Source organism: Salvelinus namaycush, chromosome 21 (genome assembly GCF_016432855.1).
Source record: "Salvelinus namaycush isolate Seneca chromosome 21, SaNama_1.0, whole genome shotgun sequence".
Classification (NCBI taxonomy): domain Eukaryota; kingdom Metazoa; phylum Chordata; class Actinopteri; order Salmoniformes; family Salmonidae; genus Salvelinus; species Salvelinus namaycush.
Window position 1 is genome coordinate 48,738,431 of NC_052327.1, and position 25,591 is coordinate 48,764,021.

The following is a 25,591-nucleotide window of genomic DNA, read 5'->3' on the forward strand; positions in this document are numbered from 1 at the left end:
CACCTCCAATTAACTCAAATTATGTCAATTAGCCTATCAGAAGCTTCTAAAGCCATGACATCATTTTCTGGAATTTTCCAAGCTCTTTAAAAAGGCACAGTCAACTTAGTGTATGTAAACGTCTGACCCACTGGAATTGTTATACAGTGAATTATAAGTGAAATAATCTGTCTGTAAACAATTGTTGGAAAAATTACTTGTGTCATGCACAAAGTAGATGTCCTAACCGACTTGCCAAAACTATAGTTTGTTAACACGAAATTTGTGGAGTGGTTGAAAAACAAGTTTTAATGAGTGTATGTAAACTTCCGACTTCAACTAGATATAGTGCACTAGTTTGGACCAGGGATAAATAGGGAATAGGGTGCTATTTTTGATGCACACTATGCCAAGCTTAGCTTAGCCTTCAGTGACCTGACAGGCAGAATCAGATTTTAATTAGTGGTTATTTGTTCTATTCATTCTACTGCATCAAAACGTATATAAAATTTAAAAAAACTGGGACAAAACAAAAATGTGTGTAAAAACTAAGTGGACTTCCCTTTCCTTTCTATCACGTTACGACCAGAACAAGTTGTTACGTCACGACCAGAACAAGTTGTTACGTCGCGACCAGAACAAGTTGTTACGTCACGTCCAGAACAAGTTGTTACGTCACGTCCAGAACAAGTTGTTACGTCACGTCGCGACCAGAACAAGTTGTTACGTCACGACCAGAACAAGTTGTTACGTCACGACCAGAACAAGTTGTTACGTCACGTCGCGACCAGAACAAGTTGTTACGTCACGTCCAGAACAAGTTGTTACGTCACGACCAGAACAAGTTGTTACGTCACGTCCAGAACAAGTTGTTACGTCACGTCACGACCAGAACAAGTTGTTACGTCACGACCAGAACAAGTTGTTACGTCACGTCGCGACCAGAACAAGTTGTTACGTCACGACCAGAACAAGTTGTTACGTCACGACCAGAACAAGTTGTTACGTCACATTGCGACCAGAACAAGTTGTTACGTCACGACCAGAACAAGTTGTTACGTCACGTCGCGACCAGAACAAGTTGTTACGTCACGACCAGAACAAGTTGTTACGTCACGACCAGAACAAGTTGTTACGTCACGACCAGAACAAGTTGTTACGTCACGACCAGAACAAGTTGTTACGTCACGACCAGAACAAGTTGTTACGTCGCGACTAGAACAAGTTGTTACGTCACGTCGCGACCAGAACAAGTTGTTACGTCACGTTGCGTCCAGAACAAGTTGTTACGTCGCGACCAGAACAAGTTGTTACGTCACGTCGCGACCAGAACAAGTTGTTACGTCACGTCCAGAACAAGTTGTTACGTCGCGACCAGAACAAGTTGTTACGTCACGTCGCGACCAGAACAAGTTGTTACGTCACGACCAGAACAAGTTGTTACGTCACGACCAGAACAAGTTGTTACGTCACGTAGCGACCAGAACAAGTTGTTACGTCACGTCACGACCAGAACAAGTTGTTACGTCACGACCAGAACAAGTTGTTACGTCACGACCAGAACAAGTTGTTACGTCACATTGCGACCAGAACAAGTTGTTACGTCGCGACCAGAACAAGTTGTTACGTCGCGACCAGAACAAGTTGTTACGTCGCGACCAGAACAAGTTGTTACGTCACGTCGCGACCAGAACAAGTTGTTACGTCACGTCGCGACCAGAACAAGTTGTTACGTCACGACCAGAACAAGTTGTTACGTCGCGACCAGAACAAGTTGTTACGTCACGACCAGAACAAGTTGTTACGTCACATTGCGACCAGAACAAGTTGTTACGTCATGACCAGAACAAGTTGTTACGTCACGACCAGAACAAGTTGTTACGTCACGTTGCGTCCAGAACAAGTTGTTACGTCGCGACCAGAACAAGTTGTTACGTCGCGACCAGAACAAGTTGTTACGTCGCGACCAGAACAAGTTGTTACGTCACGTCCAGAACAAGTTGTTACGTCACGTCGCGACCAGAACAAGTTGTTACGTCGCGACCAGAACAAGTTGTTACGTCGCGACCAGAACAAGTTGTTACGTCACGTCGCGACCAGAACAAGTTGTTACGTCGCGACCAGAACAAGTTGTTACGTCACGTCACGACCAGAACAAGTTGTTACGTCGCGACCAGAACAAGTTGTTACGTCACGTCCAGAACAAGTTGTTACGTCACGACCAGAACAAGTTGTTACGTCACGTCGCGACCAGAACAAGTTGTTACGTCACGTCGCGACCAGAACAAGTTGTTACGTCACGTCGCGACCAGAACAAGTTGTTACGTCACGTCGCGACCAGAACAAGTTGTTACGTCACGACCAGAACAAGTTGTTACGTCACGACCAGAACAGGTTGTTACGTCGCGACCAGAACAAGTTGTTACGTCACATCGCGACCAGAACAAGTTGTTACGTCACGACCAGAACAAGTTGTTACGTCACGTCCAGAACAAGTTGTTACATCACGTCGTGATGATCACGTCGTGATGATCACGTCACGACCAGAACAAGTTGTTACGTCGCGACCAGAACAAGTTGTTACGTCGCGACCAGAACAAGTTGTTACGTCACGTCGCGACCAGAACAAGTTGTTACGTCACGACCAGAACAAGTTGTTACGTCACGACCAGAACAAGTTGTTACGTCACGTCCAGAACAAGTTGTCACGTCCAGAACAAGTTGTTACGTCACGTCGCGACCAGAACAAGTTGTTACGTCACGTCACGACCAGAACAAGTTGTTACGTCACGTCGCGACCAGAACAAGTTGTTACGTCACGACTAGAACAAGTTGTTACGTCACGACCAGAACAAGTTGTTACGTCACGACCAGAACAAGTTGTTACGTCACGTCACGACCAGAACAAGTTGTTACGTCACGTCGCGACCAGAACAAGTTGTTACGTCACGACTAGAACAAGTTGTTACGTCGCGACCAGAACAAGTTGTTACGTCACGTCCAGAACAAGTTGTTACGTCACGACCAGAACAAGTTGTTACGTCACGTCCAGAACAAGTTGTTACGTCGCGACCAGAACAAGTTGTTACGTCGCGACCAGAACAAGTTGTTACGTCACGTCGCGACCAGAACAAGTTGTTACGTCACGTCCAGAACAAGTTGTTACGTCGCGACCAGAACAAGTTGTTACGTCACGTCGCGACCAGAACAAGTTGTTACGTCGCGACCAGAACAAGTTGTCGCGACCAGAACAAGTTGTTACGTCACGTTGCGACTAGAACAAGTTGTTACGTCACGTCGCGACCAGAACAAGTTGTTACGTCATGACCAGAACAAGTTGTCACGTCGCGACCAGAACAAGTTGTCACGTCGCGACCAGAACAAGTTGTTACGTCACGTCGCGACTAGAACAAGTTGTTACGTCACGTCGCGACTAGAACAAGTTGTTACGTCACGTCGCGACCAGAACAAGTTGTTACGTCGCGACCAGAACAAGTTGTCGCGACCAGAACAAGTTGTTACGTCACGTTGCGACTAGAACAAGTTGTTACGTCACGTCGCGACCAGAACAAGTTGTTACGTCATGACCAGAACAAGTTGTCACGTCGCGACCAGAACAAGTTGTTACGTCACGTCGCGACCAGAACAAGTTGTTACGTCACGTCACGACCAGAACAAGTTGTTACGTCATGACCAGAACAAGTTGTTACGTCACGACCAGAACAAGTTGTTACGTCACGACCAGAACAAGTTGTTACGTCACGACCAGAACAAGTTGTTACGTCACGTCCAGAACAAGTTGTTACGTCACGACCAGAACAAGTTGTTACGTCACGTCGCGACCAGAACAAGTTGTTACGTCACGTCGCGACCAGAACAAGTTGTTACGTCACGTCGCGACCAGAACAAGTTGTTACGTCACGTCGCGACCAGAACAAGTTGTTACGTCACATTGCGACCAGAACAAGTTGTTACGTCGCGACCAGAACAAGTTGTTACGTCGCGACCAGAACAAGTTGTTACGTCACGTCGCGACCAGAACAAGTTGTTACGTCACGACCAGAACAAGTTGTTACGTCACGTCACGACCAGAACAAGTTGTTACGTCGCGACCAGAACAAGTTGTTACGTCGCGACCAGAACAAGTTGTCACGTCGCGACCAGAACAAGTTGTTACGTCACGTTGCGACTAGAACAAGTTGTTACGTCACGTCGCGACCAGAACAAGTTGTTACGTCACGTCGCGAACAAGTTATTACGTCACGTCGCGACCAGAACAAGTTGTTACGTCACGTCCAGAACAAGTTGTTACGTCACGTCGCGACCAGAACAAGTTGTTACGTCACGTCGCGACCAGAACAAGTTGTTACGTCATGACCAGAACAAGTTGTTACGTCACGACCAGAACAAGTTGTTACGTCACGTCCAGAACAAGTTGTTACGTCATGACCAGAACAAGTTGTTACGTCACGACCAGAACAAGTTGTTACGTCACGACCAGAACAAGTTGTTACGTCACGTCCAGAACAAGTTGTTACGTCATGACCAGAACAAGTTGTTACGTCACGACCAGAACAAGTTGTTAGCAAAAATACCAGATGAAGAGATGAGGGAGCTCTTGAACGTCACAAAAGGTCAAAGGTGAGAAGTAGTGAGATATGGTGGTGACCTTATGTTCTACCTCTGGAACCTCTTGAAACTAAACACTATGAGAATTCCATCCATAGGATTCCATGATTGCAGCAAAATGAGAACTTGATTGCTGAAATGCTGTCAAAATTCCCAACTTCAGTGTCCAGTCCACAGAACTTACCCATATACTCTTTCAGATACCTTCTTTTGTGTTACTGTCCTGAGAGTACAGTACTAACCAAAAAACAATAAAGAATCATATGTACATTTACAGTAGAAGAAATAGTCGTGTTTTTTCACTCATGTTATACTGAAATCTTTACAGACAGACAGTCAGTCAGAGACAGTCAGTCAGACAGACAGGTCAGACAGACAGACAGTCAGTCAGTCAGTCAGACAGACAGGTCAGAGAGTCTGCACGGAGAAACGAAGAGAAGAGCCTTGTGTCTTTTTGCTGTTGAGTTTGAAACATTGTGTCGTAATCACAAGTCCAGCAAATCTCTTTAATTTCTGGCTAAGATGGCTGACAAAACATTTCAACCAACCAGGAGCCTTGGAACATATGTGTGTTCTCACTCAGGAGGGACTTTGCAAATGGAAAGAAAAAAAAACACGTGACTAAATCTACATGTGATGGAACCATTCCTCCACTCCTTGGAACTCCATAAAAATAAAAAATGAAAAAGAATGCAATGGCTGATGGTCACTTCCACTCCACAGAATGACAAAATGGAGGAAGGTCAACTAAAATGGCAGATTTCACTCTCACAGCGAGAGCCCCAGAAAACAGCTGGATGAAGACTGAAGAGGTCAGAGGTCTTCAGCTCCAGTGGTGGTCGTTGGAGGGGGTCTTTATTTGAAGAGGTCAGAGGTCTTCAGCTCCAGTGGTGGTCGTTGGAGGGGGTCTTTATTTTAAGAGGTCAGAGGTGGTCGTTGGAGGGGGTCTTTATTTGAAGAGGTCAGAGGTGCTGCAGCTCCAGTGGTGGTCGTTGGAAGAGGTCTTTATTTGAGCTCTCTCAACTCCGTCCTGTTTGTCTGTTTGTAGATGGAGGGTCTGACGTATGGGGATGGTAAACAACCAGTTTAGGCCGTTCTTTGGGCGGAGTGAAGCACGTGTTGTATCCCACTGTTAGGTGTAAACCGGTGGGATTTGAATCCGGGTCTCCCACGTGGCAACACAACGCCGTAACCATTAGATAAAGAGGACATCCTAAAAAAGTGTGTAAAAACTAAAAAAGTGTTGTTCCCTTTTCTTTCCCTTTCCCAATTCCATCTATCCTAAATCATAAAACATCTAAGACAATCCTCTAGGTTTAATGATTAAGATGTGGGATTTTCACCCTGGAGACATGGGTTCAAATACCAACAAATGGGTTCAAATCTCAATCCCAGCAGTGACATAGATAGGCACAAGGAGGAGCCAAGGCAAGGCAAGGAGCAGTCGATGACGGGAGCAGCGTTCCCACCCCGAACCCCAGTGTCTCAGCAGCTCAGCGTCTCATCTGGCCCATCTGGTAGTTTTCTCTGGGCTGGCCCTGGCTGCGGTGGTGCCTCTGGGGCTGGGGCTGGCGGGAGGGCTGCTGCCGCTGGCCCCCAGAGACAGGGTGGTGCTGGCCGTGACTGACATCTCCGTGGTGGGACTGGGACTGGTGCACCTGGGCCTCCCTGGCGTGCTGCTGGGCTCTCCTCCTCTTCAACGTGCCTGGGGTAAGAGGGAGAGGTTAGTCTAGCACAGTGGGCGACAACCAGTCGATCGCGATTCATCAAACATTTCTGTAAAAACCCAACGATAAAGCATTTGCATTCAAATGTTTTATATTATTTTCGCTCTGTTGGCGGTAAGTGTACTTGACACTTTGAAGGCAAAGTGTTCCCATTTTGAACCAGTACATGTGTCTGAAGGTAGAACTCTGCCTACCCGGCAGGCCCAGAGAGCAACTCAAGTGCACCTATAGGCCTACTGCTGAGCAATCAGAAATCTCGGATCACCTTGTCTGCACAGTTTCCTGAATCCAGACACTGTAAAAAAGTACACAGCAAAGTTGATACTGTGAGATTAAAACGTTTCAGACCATGACTAGAGAGAGACTCAACGAATAAAGCAAAGAGCTGCTGTTTTTTATGAGTAAATTCATGTTTAAGTTGCTATTCAGCACTGTCAACACCTTGTTCAACACTTTTATAAGTCATAAAATGCACATTTTCCCTACTTCCACTCAAGCTACAACTTGCACTGCAGCAGCACGAGTATAGCAACGTGTTTCGATAAGCTTTGTTGTCGATAAGCTTGTGTTGTTGTGCTGAACTAAAATATAAATGCAACATGTAAAAAGTGTTGGTCCCGCATTTCATGAGCTGAAATAGAAGATCCCTGAAATGTTCCATACGCACAAAAAGCTTATTTCTCTCAAATTTTGTGCACAAATTTGTTTACATCCCTGTTAGTGAGCATTTCTCCTTTGCCAAGATAATCCATCCACCTGACAGGTGTGGCATATCAAGAAGCTGATTAAACAGCATGATCATTACACAGGTGCACCTTGTGCTGGGGACAATAAAATGCCACTAAAATGTGCAGTTTTATCACAACACAATGCCACAGATGTCTCAAGTTGAGGGAGCGTGCAACTGGAATGCTAACTACAGGAATGTCCACCAGAGCTGTTGCTAGAGAATGTAATGTTCATTTCTCTATCATAAGCCACCTCCAACGTCGTTTTAGAGAATTTGGCAGTACGTCCAACCACGCTCACAACCGCAGACCACGTGTTACCACGCCAGCCCAGGACCTCCACATCCAGCTTCTTCACCTGCAGGATCATCTGAGACCAGCCACCTGGACATCTGATGAAAGTGTGGATTTGCACAACTGAAGAATTTCTGCACAAACTGTCAGAAACCGTCTCAGGGAAGCTCATCTGTGGTCTCGTTGTCCTCACCAGGGTCTTGACCTGACTGCAGTTCGGCGTCGTAACAGACTTCAGTGGGCAAATGCTCACCTTCGATGGCCACCAGCATGCTGGAGAAGTGTGCCTGGTTTTGACTGGTTTTCTGATCCACGCCCCTACCCTTTTTGTTTAAGGTATCTGTGACCAACTGTATTCCCAGTCATCTGAAATCCATAGATTAGGGCCTAATGAATTTATGTCAATTTACTGATTTCCTTCTATGAACTGTAACTCAGTAAAATCGTTGACATCGTTGCATTTATATTTTTGTTCAGCGAATTATTGGCGTCTTCCGGCTTGACTGTTTTTAATATCGAGGAATATTTCACTTTCTCTGGTCACAGGAGTAACATCATTAATGCAGTTCGACTTGATTTGCGTCATCAGCTGGAAGACTGTGTACCCTTTTCTCAGCGGGGAGAGCGGCGGGGACGGTGAGTCAAGTGAGAGACAGCCTCACCGCTGCTCCCTCCTCTCAGACTGACCATCAGATGCAGACCATCAGTCCAGTAAATAAATAAATTACGTTATCACTTAGCTGTGCCTCACAAGTAATATAACAAACGATCTATTACCAGTGTGATCATATACCTTACAGGTCTTAGAAGAAAGAGAAAAAAAACACTGGCAGGGCAATTCAAGCAAAGACAATATGCAGTAATGACAACATCGGTATCGGCCCGATGTCTAGTTTAATGCCCCGATTTGTAAAACCGACGTCAAAGCTGACGTGCATACCTATATAACGTAGGTAGATGACGTAATGACGCCACGTAAAATGTAGCGCTACACGTGCAACACAGCATTCCTAACCTAGCCCACAATGTCTGCTGTGTGGATCGAGCTGTCAACATGTCCAGCAGTCATTTGAAAGAGTAGCAAAAATTTCAGCGAGGCAACTCAAAAGGCGAAATCCATTAAAGCCAAGATAATGGAATTCATTGCCCTTTTCCAATCAACCGTTCTCTGTCGTGGGTGATGTTGGCTTTCGCAGACTGGTCGAGCACTGTTTTTCAGATGTTTCCCTACCGGAGTAACACAGTAATAGCGTCACTGCTATTAGCTTCACGACATACATACTATGTAACGCCGTTTGGGTCTTTGCATGTCAAAAAACATTGCTAGAGGGGGTGTGGAGACTCACCTGGTAGTGGTTTGGGGTTGCCAAGACTCACCTGGTAGTGGTTTGGGGTTGCTAGAGGGGGTGCCGAGACTCACCTGGTAGTGGATTGGGATTGCTAGAGGGCGTGTGGAGACTCACCTGGTAGTGGTTTGGGGTTGCTAGAGGGGGTGCCGAGACTCACCTGGTAGTGGTTTGGGGTTGCTAGAGGGGGTGCCGAGACTCACCTGGTAGTGGTTTGGGGTTGCTAGAGGGGGTGTGGAGACTCACCTGGTAGTGGTTTGGGGTTGCTAGAGGGGGTGTGGAGACTCACCTGGTAGTGGTTTGGGGTTGCTAGAGGGGGTGCCGAGACTCACCTGGTAGTGGTTTGGGGTTGCTAGAGGGGGTGCTGAGACTCACCTGGTAGTGGTTTGGGGTTGCTAGAGGGGGTGTGGAGACTCACCTGGTAGTGGTTTGGGGTTGCTAGAGGGCGTGTGGAGACTCACCTGGTAGTGGTTTGGGGTTGCTAGAGGGGGTGTGGAGACTCACCTGGTAGTGGTTTGGGGTTGCTAGAGGGCGTGTGGAGACTCACCTGGTAGTGGTTTGGGGTTGCTAGAGGGGGTGTGGAGACTCACCTGGTAGTGGTTTGGGGTTGCTAGAGGGCATGTGGAGACTCACCTGGTAGTGGTTTGGGGTTGCTAGAGGGCGTGTGGAGACTCACCTGGTAGTGGTTTGGGGTTGCTAGAGGGGGTGTGGAGACTCACCTGGTAGTGGTTTGGGGTTGCTAGAGGGGGTGTGGAGACTCACCTGGTAGTGGTTTGGGGTTGCTAGAGGGGGTGCCGAGACTCACCTGGTAGTGGTTTGGGGTTGCTAGAGGGGGTGCCGAGACTCACCTGGTAGTGGTTTGGGGTTGCTAGAGGGGGTGCCGAGACTCACCTGGTAGTGGTTTGGGGTTGCTAGAGGGGGTGTGGAGACTCACCTGGTAGTGGTTTGGGGTTGCTAGAGGGCGTGTGGAGACTCACCTGGTAGTGGTTTGGGGTTGCTAGAGGGGGTGTGGAGACTCACCTGGTAGTGGTTTGGGGTTGCTAGAGGGCGTGTGGAGACTCACCTGGTAGTGGTTTGGGGTTGCTAGAGGGGGTGTGGAGACTCACCTGGTAGTGGTTTGGGGTTGCTAGAGGGGGTGTGGAGACTCACCTGGTAGTGGTTTGGGGTTGCTAGAGGGGGTGTGGAGACTCACCTGGTAGTGGTTTGGGGTTGCTAGAGGGGGTGCCGAGACTCACCTGGTAGTGGTTTGGGATTGCTAGAGGGCGTGTGGAGACTCACCTGGTAGTGGTTTGGGGTTGCTAGAGGGGGTGGGGAGACTCACCTGGTAGTGGTTTGGGGTTGCTAGAGGGGGTGTGGAGACTCACCTGGTAGTGGTTTGGGGTTGCTAGAGGGGGTGGGGAGACTCACCTGGTAGTGGTTTGGGGTTGCTAGAGGGGGTGTGGAGACTCACCTGGTAGTGGTTTGGGGTTGCTAGAGGGCGTGTGGAGACTCACCTGGTAGTGGTTTGGGGTTGCTAGAGGGGGTGCCGAGACTCACCTGGTAGTGGTTTGGGGTTGCTAGAGGGGGTGCCGAGACTCACCTGGTAGTGGTTTGGGGTTGCTAGAGGGGGTGTGGAGACTCACCTGGTAGTGGTTTGGGGTTGCTAGAGGGCGTGTGGAGACTCACCTGGTAGTGGTTTGGGGTTGCTAGAGGGGGTGTGGAGACTCACCTGGTAGTGGTTTGGGGTTGCTAGAGGGCGTGTGGAGACTCACCTGGTAGTGGTTTGGGGTTGCTAGAGGGGGTGTGGAGACTCACCTGGTAGTGGTTTGGGGTTGCTAGAGGGCGTGTGGAGACTCACCTGGTAGTGGTTTGGGGTTGCTAGAGGGGGTGCCGAGACTCACCTGGTAGTGGTTTGGGGTTGCTAGAGGGGGTGTGGAGACTCACCTGGTAGTGGTTTGGGGTTGCTAGAGGGCGTGTGGAGACTCACCTGGTAGTGGTTTGGGGTTGCTAGAGGGGGTGTGGAGACTCACCTGGTAGTGGTTTGGGGTTGCTAGAGGGGGTGTGGAGACTCACCTGGTAGTGGTTTGGGGTTGCTAGAGGGGGTGTGGAGACTCACCTGGTAGTGGTTTGGGGTTGCCAGAGGGGGTGTGGAGACTCACCTGGTAGTGGTTTGGGGTTGCTAGAGGGCGTGTGGAGACTCACCTGGTAGTGGTTTGGGGTTGCTAGAGGGGGTGTGGAGACTCACCTGGTAGTGGTTTGGGGTTGCCAGAGGGGGTGTGGAGACTCACCTGGTAGTGGTTTGGGGTTGCTAGAGGGGGTGTGGAGACTCACCTGGTAGTGGTTTGGGGTTGCTAGAGGGCGTGTGGAGACTCACCTGGTAGTGGTTTGGGGTTGCTAGAGGGGGTGTGGAGACTCACCTGGTAGTGGTTTGGGGTTGCCAGAGCGGGTGTGGAGACTCACCTGGTAGTGGTTTGGGGTTGCTAGAGGGGGTGTGGAGACTCACCTGGTAGTGGTTTGGGGTTGCTAGAGGGGGTGCCGAGACTCACCTGGTAGTGGTTTGGGGTTGCTAGAGGGGGTGCCGAGACTCACCTGGTAGTGGTTTGGGGTTGCTAGAGGGCGTGTGGAGACTCACCTGGTAGTGGTTTGGGGTTGCTAGAGGGGGTGTGGAGACTCACCTGGTAGTGGTTTGGGGTTGCTTGAGGGCGTGTGGAGACTCACCTGGTAGTGGTTTGGGTGGGGGCAGTTTGGGGTTGCTGGAGGGAGTGTGGACACTACAGATCTTAATGAAGCCAGCCATCAGCATGATCAGAGCGATGCCCATCAACAGCACTGCCCACCAGTGAGCCTGGAACCAGAAGAAAAACACGAAGAAATGGAGATATATTTTTCATAAACACACAACTTCTAACAACATCTGTCCACTAGAGTCCATAACGAAAATACAATTGTTTTTGTGTTATCCTCCATGGTATTCTTTATGCATGCGTCTGACTGGTCGGTTGGACGTACTGCCAAATTCTCTAAAACGACGTTGTGGCTTATGGTAGAGAAATGAACATTAAATTCTCTAGCTTATGGTAGAGAAATGAACATTAAATTCTCTAGCAACAGCTCTGGTGGACATTCCTGCAGTCAGCATGCCAATTGCACGCTCCCTCAAAACTTGAGACAAAACTGTACATTAGCATTTTATTTTCCCCAGCACAAGGTGCACCTGTGTAATGATCATGCTGTTTAATCAGCTTCTTGATATGCCACACCTGTCAGGTGGATGGATTATCTTGGCAAAGGAGAAATGCTCACTAACAGGGATGTAAACAAATTTGTGCACAAAATTTGAGAGAAATACGTTTTTTGTGCGTATGGAACATTTCAGGGATCTTCTATTTCAGCTCATGAAACGTGGGACCAACACTTTTTACATGTTGCGTTTATATTTTAGTTCAGCACAACAACACGAGCTTATCGACAACAAAGCCTATGGAAATACGTTGCTATACTCGTGCTGCTGCAGTGCTAGTTGTAGCTGGAGTGGAAGTAGGGAAAAATGTGCATTTTATGGCTTATAAAAGTGTTGAACAAGGTGTTGACAGTAGGCAGAATTCTACCTTCAGACACATGAACTAGTTCAACATGGGAACACTTTGCTTTCCTGTCCTCCATGGTTTTCTTTATGCGTCTGACTGACTTTTCTCTCTCTTCAAAATCAGTGAAATACATAGTAAGTCAGAATTACAGTCATGGGAATATAGTGACCTTTTCTGGTCAGCTGACAGAATCAGTCAGTCAGTCAGTAAGCTACGTACCACTATCCACTCAGTCGGTAAGCTACGTACCACTATCCACTCAGTCGGTAAGCTACGTACCACTATCCACTCAGTCGGTAAGCTACGTACCACTATCCACTCAGTCAGTAAGCTACGTACCACTATCCACTCAGTCAGTAAGCTACGTATCACTATCCACTCAGTCAGTAAGCTACGTACCACTATCCACTCAGTCAGTAAGCTACGTACCACTATCCACTCAGTCAGTAAGCTACGTACCACTATCCACTCAGTCAGTAAGCTACGTACCACTATCCACTCAGTCGGTAAGCTACGTACCACTATCCACTCAGTCGGTAAGCTACGTACCACTATCCACTCAGTCGGTAAGCTACGTACCACTATCCACTCAGTCGGTAAGCTACGTACCACTATCCACTCAGTCGGTAAGCTACGTACCACTATCCACTCAGTCGGTAAGCTACGTACCACTATCCACTCAGTCGGTAAGCTACGTACCACTATCCACTCAGTCAGTAAGCTACGTACCACTATCCACTCAGTCAGTAAGCTACGTACCACTATCCACTCAGTCAGTAAGTTACGTACCACTATCCACTCAGTCAGTAAGCTACGTACCACTATCCACTCAGTCGGTAAGCTACGTACCACTATCCAGTCAGTAAGCTACGTACCACTATCCACTCAGTCGGTAAGCTACGTACCACTATCCACTCAGTCGGTAAGCTACGTACCACTATCCACTCAGTCGGTAAGCTACGTACCACTATCCACTCAGTCGGTAAGCTACGTACCACTATCCACTCAGTCGGTAAGCTACGTACCACTATCCACTCAGTCAGTAAGCTACGTACCACTATCCACTCAGTCAGTAAGCTACGTACCACTATCCACTCAGTCGGTAAGCTACGTACCACTATCCACTCAGTCGGTAAGCTACGTACCACTATCCACTCAGTCAGTAAGCTACGTACCACTATCCACTCAGTCGGTAAGCTACGTACCACTATCCACTCAGTCGGTAAGCTACGTACCACTATCCACTCAGTCGGTAAGTTACGTACCACTATCCACTCAGTCGGTAAGCTACGTACCACTATCCACTCAGTCGGTAAGCTACGTACCACTATCCACTCAGTCGGTAAGCTACGTACCACTATCCACTCAGTCGGTAAGCTACGTACCACTATCCACTCAGTCAGTAAGCTACGTACCACTATCCACTCAGTCGGTAAGCTACGTACCACTATCCACTCAGTCAGTAAGCTACGTACCACTATCCACTCAGTCGGTAAGCTACGTACCACTATCCACTCAGTCGGTAAGCTACGTACCACTATCCACTCAGTCGGTAAGCTACGTACCACTATCCACTCAGTCGGTAAGCTACGTACCACTATCCACTCAGTCGGTAAGCTACGTACCACTAACCACTCAGTCGGTAAGCTACGTACCACTATCCACTCAGTCGGTAAGCTACGTACCACTATCCACTCAGTCGGTAAGCTACGTACCACTATCCACTCAGTCGGTAAGCTACGTACCACTATCCACTCAGTCAGTAAGCTACGTACCACTATCCACTCAGTCAGTAAGCTACGTACCACTATCCACTCAGTTACGTACCACTATCCACTCAGTCGGTAAGCTACGTACCACTATCCACACAGTCGGTAAGCTACGTACCACTATCCACTCAGTCAGTAAGCTACGTACCACTATCCACTCAGTCAGTGAGCTACGTACCACTATCCACTCAGTCAGTAAGCTACGTACCACTATCCACTCAGTCAGTAAGCTACGTACCACTATCCACTCAGTCAGTAAGCTACGTACCACTATCCACTCAGTCAGTGAGCTACGTACCACTATCCACTCAGTCAGTAAGCTACGTATCACTATCCACTCAGTCAGTAAGCTACGTACCACTATCCACTCAGTCAGTAAGCTACGTACCACTATCCACTCAGTCAGTGAGCTACGTACCACTATCCACTCAGTCGGTAAGCTACGTACCACTATCCACTCAGTCGGTAAGCTACGTACCACTATCCACTCAGTCGGTAAGCTACGTACCACTATCCACTCAGTCGGTAAGCTACGTACCACTATCCACTCAGTCAGTAAGCTACGTACCACTATCCACCCAGTCAGTAAGCTACGTACCACTATCCACTCAGTCAGTAAGCTACGTACCACTATCCACTCAGTCAGTAAGCTACGTACCACTATCCACTCAGTCAGTAAGCTACGTACCACTATCCACTCAGTCAGTAAGCTACGTACCACTATCCACTCAGTCAGTAAGCTACGTACCACTATCCACTCAGTCAGTAAGCTACGTACCACTATCCACTCAGTCAGTAAGCTACGTACCACTATCCACTCAGTCAGTAAGCTACGTACCACTATCCACTCAGTCAGTAAGCTACGTACCACTATCCACTCAGTCAGTAAGCTACGTACCACTATCCACTCAGTCAGTAAGCTACGTACCACTATCCACTCAGTCAGTAAGCTACGTACCACTATCCACTCAGTCAGTAAGCTACGTACCACTATCCACTCAGTCAGTAAGCTACGTACCACTATCCACTCAGTCAGTAAGCTACGTACCACTATCCACTCAGTCAGTAAGCTACGTACCACTATCCACTCAGTCAGTAAGCTACGTACCACTATCCACTCAGTCAGTAAGCTACGTACCACTATCCACTCAGTCAGTAAGCTACGTACCACTATCCACTCAGTCAGTAAGCTACGTACCACTATCCACTCAGTCAGTAAGCTACGTACCACTATCCACTCAGTCAGTAAGCTACGTACCACTATCCACTCAGTCAGTAAGCTACGTACCACTATCCACTCAGTCAGTAAGCTACGTACCACTATCCACTCAGTCAGTAAGCTACGTACCACTATCCACTCAGTCAGTAAGCTACGTACCACTATCCACTCAGTCAGTGAGCTACGTACCACTATCCACTCAGTCAGTGAGTTACGTACCACTATCCACTCAGTCAGTGAGCTACGTACCACTATCCACTCAGTCAGTAAGCTACGTACCACTATCCACTCAGTCAGTAAGCTACGTACCACTATCCACTCAGTCAGTAAGCTACGTACCACTATCCACTCAGTCAGTAAGCTACGTACCACTATCCACTCAGTCAGTAAGCTACGTACCACTATCCACTCAGTCAGTAAGCTACGTACCACTATCCACTCAGTCAGTAAGCTACGTACCACTATCCACTCAGTCAGTAAGCTACGTACCACTATCCACTCAGTCAGTAAGCTACGTACCACTATCCACTCAGTCAGTAAGCTACGTACCACTATCCACTCAGTCAGTAAGCTACGTACCACTATCCACTCAGTCAGTAAGCTACGTACCACTATCCACTCAGTCAGTAAGCTACGTACCACTATCCACTCAGTCAGTGAGCTACGTATCACTATCCACTCAGTCAGTGAGCTACGTACCACTATCTACTCAGTCGGTAAGCTACGTACCACTATCCACTCAGTCGGTAAGCTACGTACCACTATCCACTCAGTCGGTAAGCTACGTACCACTATCCACTCAGTCGGTAAGCTACGTACCACTATCCACTCAGTCAGTGAGCTACGTACCACTATCCACTCAGTCAGTGAGCTACGTACCACTATCCACACAGTCAGTAAGCTACGTACCACTATCCACTCAGTCAGTAAGCTACGTACCACTATCCACTCAGTCAGTAAGCTACATACCACTATCCACTCAGTCAGTAAGCTACGTACCACTATCCACTCAGTCAGTAAGCTACGTACCACTATCCACCCAGTCAGTAAGCTACGTACCACTATCCACTCAGTCAGTAAGCTACGTACCACTATCCACTCAGTCAGTGAGCTACGTATCACTATCCACTCAGTCAGTGAGCTACGTACCACTATCTACTCAGTCGGTAAGCTACGTACCACTATCCACTCAGTCGGTAAGCTACGTACCACTATCCACTCAGTCGGTAAGCTACGTACCACTATCCACTCAGTCGGTAAGCTACGTACCACTATCCACTCAGTCAGTGAGCTACGTACCACTATCCACACAGTCAGTAAGCTACGTACCACTATCCACTCAGTCAGTAAGCTACGTACCACTATCCACTCAGTCAGTAAGCTACATACCACTATCCACTCAGTCAGTAAGCTACGTACCACTATCCACTCAGTCAGTAAGCTACGTACCACTATCCACTCAGTCAGTAAGCTACGTACCACTATCCACCCAGTCAGTAAGCTACGTACCACTATCCACTCAGTCAGTAAGCTACGTACCACTATCCACTCAGTCAGTAAGCTACGTACCACTATCCACTCAGTCGGTAAGCTACGTACCACTATCCACTCAGTCGGTAAGCTACGTACCACTATCCACTCAGTCGGTAAGCTACGTACCACTATCCACCCAGTCGGTAAGCTACGTACCACTATCCACCCAGTCAGTAAGCTACGTACCACTATCCACTCAGTCAGTAAGCTACGTACCACTATCCACTCAGTCGGTAAGCTACGTACCACTATCCACTCAGTCGGTAAGCTACGTACCACTATCCACTCTGCAATGTTTTCATAGAGCTCAGGGTTGAAGATGGCCTTCTTCAGTCTGGCCAGAGGGCCGTCCGCGTCCACCAGCCGACACTTCATGAACACGTCACAGTAGCCCTTGAAGTCGTTGCAGGGAGACCCCGCGGGCAGCGTGGTGATTTTCTTATTGAAGAACCGGGCCAGTTTCTCTGAGCCTGTACTGCTGCAGGTGTTGGGGTTCACTGCAAGACAAGACAATCAACTAATAATAACTTTTATAGCACTAGTCATTTATTTAACCTTTATTAAACTTGGCAAGTCAGTTAAGAAAAAATTCTTATTTCTTATTCCCCGGGCTACCGGGTAACAGTGGGTTAAATGCCTTGTTCTGGGGCAGAACGACAGATTTTTACCTTGTCAGCTCAGGGATTCGATCCGGCAACCTTTACAGTTACTGATCCGACGCTCTAACTATTCATTACATAAATAATCCCAAAACCCTTTAAAAACCTTGTCATACAATGTAGTTGTCATACAATGTAGTTGTCATACAAGGTGGTAAAAGTAAGGCTGAAAAATTCCAGAAAAGTTACTTGGTTTTTCAGAAAACCTGGATTGGAGTATTCCCAGAATCACGAGGGAATGTTCCAACTGGGAATGCTCCAACTGGGAATGCTCCAACTGGGAATGTTCCAACTGGGAATGTTCCAACTGGGAATGCTCCAACTGGGAATGCTCCAACTGGGAATGTTCCAACTGGGAATGCTCCAACTGGGAATGCTCCAACTGTAAATGCTCCAACTGGGAATGTGCTCCAACTGTGAATGTGCTCCAACTGTAAATGCTCCAACTGGGAATGTGCTCCAACTGTGAATGTGCTCCAACTGTAAATGCTCCAACTGTAAATGTTCCAACTGTAAATGTTCCAACTGGGAATGCTCCAACTGGGAATGCTCCAACTGTAAATGATCCAACTGGGAATGTGCTCCAACTGGGAATGTGCTCCAACTGGGAATGTGCTCCAACTGGGAATGTGCTCCAACTGGGAATGTGCTCCAACTGGGAATGTGCTCCAACTGGGAATGTGCTCCAACTGGGAATGTTCCAACTGGGAATGCTCCAACTGGGAATGCTCCAACTGGGAATGCTGAAAAACGCAGCAACTTTGGGAAAGTATCTAGAATTTTGCAACCCTGCTGAAAAGGACTTAATACCACTGAAATATGCCCCTAAAACATGTTAATGTTAACGTCAGGACATAATACTACTGAAATATGCCCCTAAAATGTGTTAATGTTAACGTCAGGACATAATACTACTGAAATATGCCCCTAAAACGTCAGGAATCCGGTTAAGAGAGTAGTGCTCACACTCTTTGGGGTAGAGTGACCTGAGGCGGCAACACACACACACACACACACACACACACACACACACACACACACACACACACACACACACACACACACACACACACACACACACACACACACACACACACACACACACACACACACACACACAAACAAGCAGGACTCACTCTTCTCGCTACAGCAGACGTGGCACAGCTCGTCAGTCTCGTCCTTGCCCTCCACGCTGGCACAGGTACAGACCTCCAGACCATACTTCTCACAGATGGAGCCAGAGCAGCCCTAGAGGAGGAGCACATGGAGGAGATGGGTCAAACTCAAATTACTTTTATATTTAAGGTGTATTTTATTTTGGAATTGTAGACATGTGTAGCTAAAAGTAGAATTTCAGCAAACATAGGCATTTGTAAGTGAATAAAATAAAAAAGGTTCCTGGTATTTGAGATTAAGTATAAAATAATTACAGTCAAGCAGCATCAAGCAATCACTATTTTAAAGCTAGAATCCTTAGTTGCTCCATCCATATTTTGACTTATAAATTGATGACACATACACCCATTGATTGTTGAAGAATAGAACTTATAAATGGCTCAACTGTCGTACCACATCAGAACCCAACATAGAAGTCTGTTTGACCCCAATGTTTGTAAACAACACCAACGTAAACAAACACTGTAGAGCCTCATAACATGGTTCAACTATAATGGTTGTATCATGTATGGTCAGTCCTTGCATCCATAGCTCTGTCCATGAATTTGACAGTGGTTACATTTATCCGGGTCGATCCGTCCGCTTTTTACCCAAACAGAGGCGGGGTGTTTCAATTACAAGCGTTTCGCTACACTCGCATTAACATCTGCTAACCATGTTAACCATGCTAACCAATACAATTTGATTTGATTTGGCACTCAGCCATTACAATGTTTTCCTGTGAGGGAGGGAGCTTCACATGTGGTGACTGATAAATTGGTAGACAGACAGACAGTAGGGTTGGGGGGGGGGTTCAGGAAGTACACTGAAATTCAGGAAGTACACTGAAATTCAGGAAGTACATTGAAATTCAGGAAGTACACTGAAATTCAGGAAGTACATTGAAATTCAGGAAGTACACTGAAATTCAGGAAGTACACTGAAATTCCAATTCTCTTTAATGCTTTTCAAATGAGGAACATTTGGAATACTTTCTGAATTGTATGGAATTGAAATGGAATTGACCCCCAAACCTTGAAGGTAGCCAGGTATTTAACTACACGCTTCAGGTAGCCAGGTATCCACTCACCCCGTTGAGGCAGACTTGAGTCTCTCCGTGGCAGGCGGTGAAGTTGGCCTTGGGTTCTGAGGTGGGGCACTGAGCCGTACCCCCGTTACACATGCCCTGATGGGCACACTCAGACTCTTCACGACACTTCTCATTACGACCCTTATAGAAGCACTCAGGAGTACAGCACAGGCCCTGGCTAGGACTGGGGGAGGGAGAGAGAGGGGGGGGAAAAAGGGTTAAAATAACTAAATGACAGAAATAAGCCTCTGCACACTTTAACACTTTAATTCCCACTTTAACACTTTAATTCCCATGACATTTGCATGGTAACTAAGTGTGCAGGAGTATCTATTCCTTAGTTTATGTCACTTCCTGCACCACAGGTTAGAAAGAAGAAAAAACTAGAACAGAATAGCATTGTACTGTATCGCAGCTCTTAAAAAAGGGCTACCTTATCTTACCTGCAGACTTTGTTGGGTTTTAGTTTACACTTCCTGTTGTCAGGCTGCCCGGCGTCATAGCAACACTGGTCTCTGCACTGATCGCTGTATCCACAGTCACACTCCTCCCCTGGTTCCACTAACCCATTACCACAGATGGGCTGGCCTGACTCTGCGTGAGGAGGCAGATAGAACACACACACACGTTAGGAAATGACATTTAAAACAACACATTTGATCTGTGACACAGCGTAGATTTCCAAACATCTACACTTTACCAAAATTCCAAGGCTTTCCAGGAATCCAAGTTGAAGGATTCCGGGAATCCTCCAACAGCGATTTCCTAAAAACCTTGGAAGTTTCCAGAATTCTGCAACCCCTACACACAGCTTTAAACACCCAAACTAAGGGATAATCCCAAACACCATAGACATCAGTGGAAACATCCCGACAAAGCAGCTTTAAACACCATAGACAGCAGTGGAAACATCCCGACAAAGCAGCTTTAAACACCATAGACAGCAGTGGAAACATCCCGACAAAGCAGCTTTAAACAACATAGACAGCAGTGGAAACATCCCGACAAAGCAGCTTTAAACACCATAGACAGCAGTGGAAACATCCCGACAAAGCAGCTTTAAACACCAGACAGCAGTGGAAACATCCCGACAAAGCAGCTTTAAACACCATAGACAGCAGTGGAAACATCCCGACAAAGCAGTTTTAAACACCATAGACAGCAGTGGAAACATCCCGACAAAGCAGCTTTAAACACCAGACAGCAGTGGAAACATACCGACAAAACAGCTTTAAACACCATAGACAGCAGTGGAAACATCCCGACAAAGCAGCTTTAAACACCATAGACAGCAGTGGAAACATACCGACAAAGCAGCTTTAAACACCATAGACAGCAGTGGAAACATCCCGACAAAACAGCTTTAAACACCATAGACAGCAGTGGAAACATCCCGACAAAACAGCTTTAAACAACATAGACAGCAGTGGAAACATACCGACAAAGCAGCTTTAAACACCATAGACAGCAGTGGAAACATCCCGACAAAGCAGCTTTAAACACCATAGACAGCAGTGGAAACATACCGACAAAGCAGCTTTAAACACCATAGACAGCAGTGGAAACATCCCGACAAAGCAGCTTTAAACACCATAGACAGCAGTGGAAACATCCCGACAAAGCAGCTTTAAACACCATAGACAGCAGTGGAAACATACCGACAAAGCAGCTTCCCCTCTTCTTCTCCAGGACCTGGCTGATGTTCCTGACACTACAGACGGAGAACTTGTTGTTGTTGAGTTTGTCTCCTGATGTGGCCCGGGCGTACATGATGTAGTTCCCTTTCTCCTTCTTATCCTGGGTCTTAGACTCCCCCGGGGTGCACTCTGACCCCGAGTCATGCTGTAAGGAGGATGGAGACAAATTCGATTTTAGAATAGATTTAAAACGTAGTACTACTAATGGCTACCATGTTTGTTGTAAATTACATTGCAAATGCCTTAGAAGATAGAAAGAATTGTACTCCCAATGTGTGTACACAACGTTATTCTTTTGAATAAGCTGGTAGGGTTGGGTACTGATGCTTGCCGATGGTTTCATAATTATCTCAACGACAGAACTCAGGCCATCAAGGTAGATTGTGGTGAAATCGGGAGTTCCTTGAGTTACATAAAAAGGGGTGCCCCAAGGTTCGATACTCGGCCCACTAGTGTTTACAATCTATATAAATAACATTGGTAATGCTGTAAATACAATGATGCAGTGTTGTATTACATTGCTCCATCGGTTGGCCAATACTTTCCCAATTTGAAATCTGATTTTCAAGGACTGCAGAGGTCACTATTGGAGCTAGTGGTCAATGCAAACAAAATGCATTTTCAAGGTCCCATAACCCAGATTTTAATTTATTTATTTTATTATTATAATTTTTCTCCCCAATTGCGATCCAATTACAATCTTGTCTTATCGCTGCAACTCCCCAACAGGCCTGGGAGAGGCGAAGGTCAATTCATGCGTCCCCGAAACATGACCCCGCCAAGCCGTGTTTCTTAACCCGGAAGCCAGCTGCACCAATGTGTCAGAGGAAACACCATTCAACTGATGACCGAAATCAGCTTGCAGGCGCCCGGCCCGCCACAAGGAGTCAGTAGAGCACGATGAGCCAAGTAAAGCCCCCCCCCGGCCAAACCCTCCTCTAACCCGGACGTCGCTGGGCCAATTGTGCGCCGCGCTATGGAACTCCCATTCACGGCCCGGGATCGAACCCCAGGCTGTAGTGATGCCGCAACACTGCGATGCAGTGCCTTAGACCGCTGCTCCATTTAGGAGGCCTTAAATTAATTTATAATGACTAGTTTGAACGGTACACAAATTGAGCGAGATCCTTCCTACAAATATCTTAGCATCTGGCCTGTTGACAAACTGTCATAAAAAAAAATATATAACATGTCACTGAGCCGGTGAGGAAGTTGAAGTTCAAGCTTGGTTTCTTTATTTTTATTTACAAAGCACTCATGCAGAAACTTCCTACACTAAGTATACCAAACATTAGGAACACTCCCCCCCCCCCCCCCCCCCCCCCCCCCCCCCGCCCCCGCCCTCAGAACAGCCTCAATTCGTCAGGGCATCGACTCTACAAGGTGTCGAAAGCGTTCAAGAGGGATGCTGGCCCATGTTGACGCCAATACAGTCGTGGCCAAAAAAATATTGGCACCCTTGTACTTTTTTCAAGTACCTCACAATTTCCCCTGGAAATAAGTTGAAATTGACAAAAGTATTGGGTCACCACAATTCTTTATTTCACTGTTATTATTACAGAACCATTGTTTTTAATTCAGGACCCCATATATCCATTTAAATCTGATAATTAACAGAAATGGCATAAAAAGAAAGAATTGACACCCTGGACTATTTTTTATATATTTGGTAGCACACCCTTTGGTCAAAATAACTGCAATTAAGCGCTTCCTATAGTCCTCAATGAGCTTCCTGTAGCTCTGTACTGGCAGTTTGGCCCACTCCTCTTGTGCAAACTGCTCCAGTTCTCCCAGACACCTCAATGAGCTTCCTGTAGCTCTGTACTGGCAGTTTGGCCCACTCCTCTTGTGCAAACTGCTCCAGTTCTCCCAGACACCTCAATGAGCTTCCTGTAGCTCTGTACTGGCAGTTTGGCCCACTCCTCTTGTGCAAAACTGCTCCAGTTCTCCCAGACACCTCAATGAGCTTCCTGTAGCTCTGTACTGGCAGTTTGGCCCACTCCTCTTGTGCAAACTGCTCCAGTTCTCCCAGACACCTCAATGAGCTTCCTGTAGCTCTGTACTGGCAGTTTGGCCCACTCCTCTTGTGCAAAACTGCTCCAGTTCTCCCAGACACCTCAATGAGCTTCCTGTAGCTCTGTACTGGCAGTTTGACCCACTCCTCTTGTGCAAACTGCTCCAGTTCTCCCAGACACCTCAATGAGCTTCCTGTAGCTCTGTACTGGCAGTTTGGCCCACTCCTCTTGTGCAAAACTGCTCCAGTTCTCCCAGACACCTCAATGAGCTTCCTGTAGCTCTGTACTGGCAGTTTGGCCCACTCCTCTTGTGCAAACTGCTCCAGTTCTCCCAGACACCTCAATGAGCTTCCTGTAGCTCTGTACTGGCAGTTTGGCCCACTCCTCTTGTGCAAAACAGCGCCAGTTCTCCCAGACTTGACGGGTGTTTTCTCCCAACTGCTGTTTCCAGAACCTTCCACAAGTTTTCAATGAGATTTAGATCTGGCCACTTCAGAACAGTCCGGCGTTTTGTCTTGAGCCCTTCCTGGGTTCTTTTTGAAGTGTGTTTGGGGTCGTTGTCCTGCTGGAAGACCCATGACCTTCGACGGAGAACCAGGTTTCTGACACTGGGTCTGACATTGCATTCCAAAATGCCTTGGTATTCTCCTGATTTCATGATGCCATGCACATGTTCAAGGTGTCAGGATTTACCTAGGGGTCATGATTGGGGCTGTACAAATGTTTGGTGTATTTTGAATAATTGATTATGCTTATGTTATATTAATAGAAGGGGAGGGGTTATAAGACCCCTCCCTCCTTACATTTAGAGGGTCATAGACTACAGATTAACAATACAAATTCATTGTAGAGGTTTAGAATTCCACAATTGTTTTTAGTTCTCTCTCTATTTCATTATGAAGAGGCCCCTCTGAGTAATGTGTGACTGTGAAGAAGGAGCTCTGCAGGGGAGTGGACGAGATAAGGCTAGTCAAACATTGCACAAGAAATCAGCTTTGGGGAGTGGACGTTTACTGCTAAGTTTAAGATACCACTAAAAGCCATTGTTTATATGCTTTGGTAGGCAGGGTTTTGGTCTCAGGAGTAAAAAGGTAATGACGTAGTCAGTGACATCACTAAGGCGGGACTTCGGTTTAACAAAACAACTTGAGACCTTTTGTTTGAGGCAGAACTTACTCAGAAACATGCGTGCCGTGTTCCTGTTTGTCAACTTCTGTCTGCGATTGCATTAATAAAGGTTTTTGAATGATTTAATTAAAGATATTGTCATAATGCTAATTTCACCAATGAACCAATGATTGACAAAGAAGGACGTAAGGAACGAACCCTAACAAAGGTCACCGAACCTCCTCCATGTTTGACTGTAGGGAAGGTGCTTTTTTCGTTGAAGGCTTCATTTTGTTTTCTGTAACCGTAGAGATGGTGTGCTTCACCAAAAAGCTCTACTTTGGTCTCGTCTGTCCACAGGACATTCTCCCAGAAGGATTTTGGCATGTTCAGGTGTGTTTTGGCAAATTGCCGTCGGGATTTCTTACGTCTCCCTCTCAGCAGTGGGGTCCTGCTTGGTCTCATATCCTATAACCCCCTTTTCATTGAGTTGGCGACGGACGGTGCGAGGTGAAACTGTCGTACCTTGTGTCTGAAGGTCAGCTGGAATCTGTGTGGCAGTTGGCGACGGACGGTGCGAGGTGAAACTGTCGTACCTTGTGTCTGAAGGTCAGCTGGAATCTGTGTGGCAGTTGGCGACGGACGGTGCGAGGTGAAACTGTCGTACCTTGTGTCTGAAGGTCAGATGGAATCTGTGTGGCAGTTGATCGAGGTGTTTTCTTCACCAGTCAAACAATCCTTCTCTGTAATCTTCCATCAAGTTCTCTCTTGCGGCCACATCCAGGGAGGTTGGCTACAGTGGCATGGGCCTTAAAGCTCCTTGATAACATTACGTACGGTGGAAACAGGAACATCAAGGTCTCTGGAGATGGTCTTGAAGCCTTGAGATTGTCCACGCTTGGCTACAATCTTGTGTCTGACCTCGGATAATTATCTTGATTTCTTTATTTTTTCTCTCTACATGCTCATTGCGGTACACACAGTGACACGAAACAGGAGAATGAGTCTTTTTCTCTATTTAAACAGGAGAATGAGTCTTTTTCTCTATTTAAACAGCAGAATGAGTCCTTTTCTCTAT

At 47.1% G+C, this 25,591-nt stretch overlaps 1 protein-coding gene across 1 annotated transcript in view; it reads right to left on the reverse strand.

Moving 5' to 3' along the window:
- Window positions 1-5,100: 5,100 nt before the first annotated feature.
- LOC120066766 (disintegrin and metalloproteinase domain-containing protein 10-like) overlaps window positions 5,101-25,591 on the reverse strand; it is a 43,479-nt gene continuing 22,988 nt past the window's right edge. Inside the window, exons 10-16 of the mRNA XM_039018234.1 lie at window positions 21,353-21,536; window positions 20,138-20,288; window positions 19,695-19,878; window positions 18,586-18,697; window positions 17,067-17,287; window positions 11,401-11,527; window positions 5,101-6,313 (exon numbers count right to left, since the gene is read on the reverse strand). Of these exons, the coding sequence (XP_038874162.1) occupies window positions 6,102-6,313; window positions 11,401-11,527; window positions 17,067-17,287; window positions 18,586-18,697; window positions 19,695-19,878; window positions 20,138-20,288; window positions 21,353-21,536 (1,191 nt within the window). The 3' untranslated portion in view covers window positions 5,101-6,101. The remainder of the gene's footprint in view (window positions 6,314-11,400; window positions 11,528-17,066; window positions 17,288-18,585; window positions 18,698-19,694; window positions 19,879-20,137; window positions 20,289-21,352; window positions 21,537-25,591) is intronic.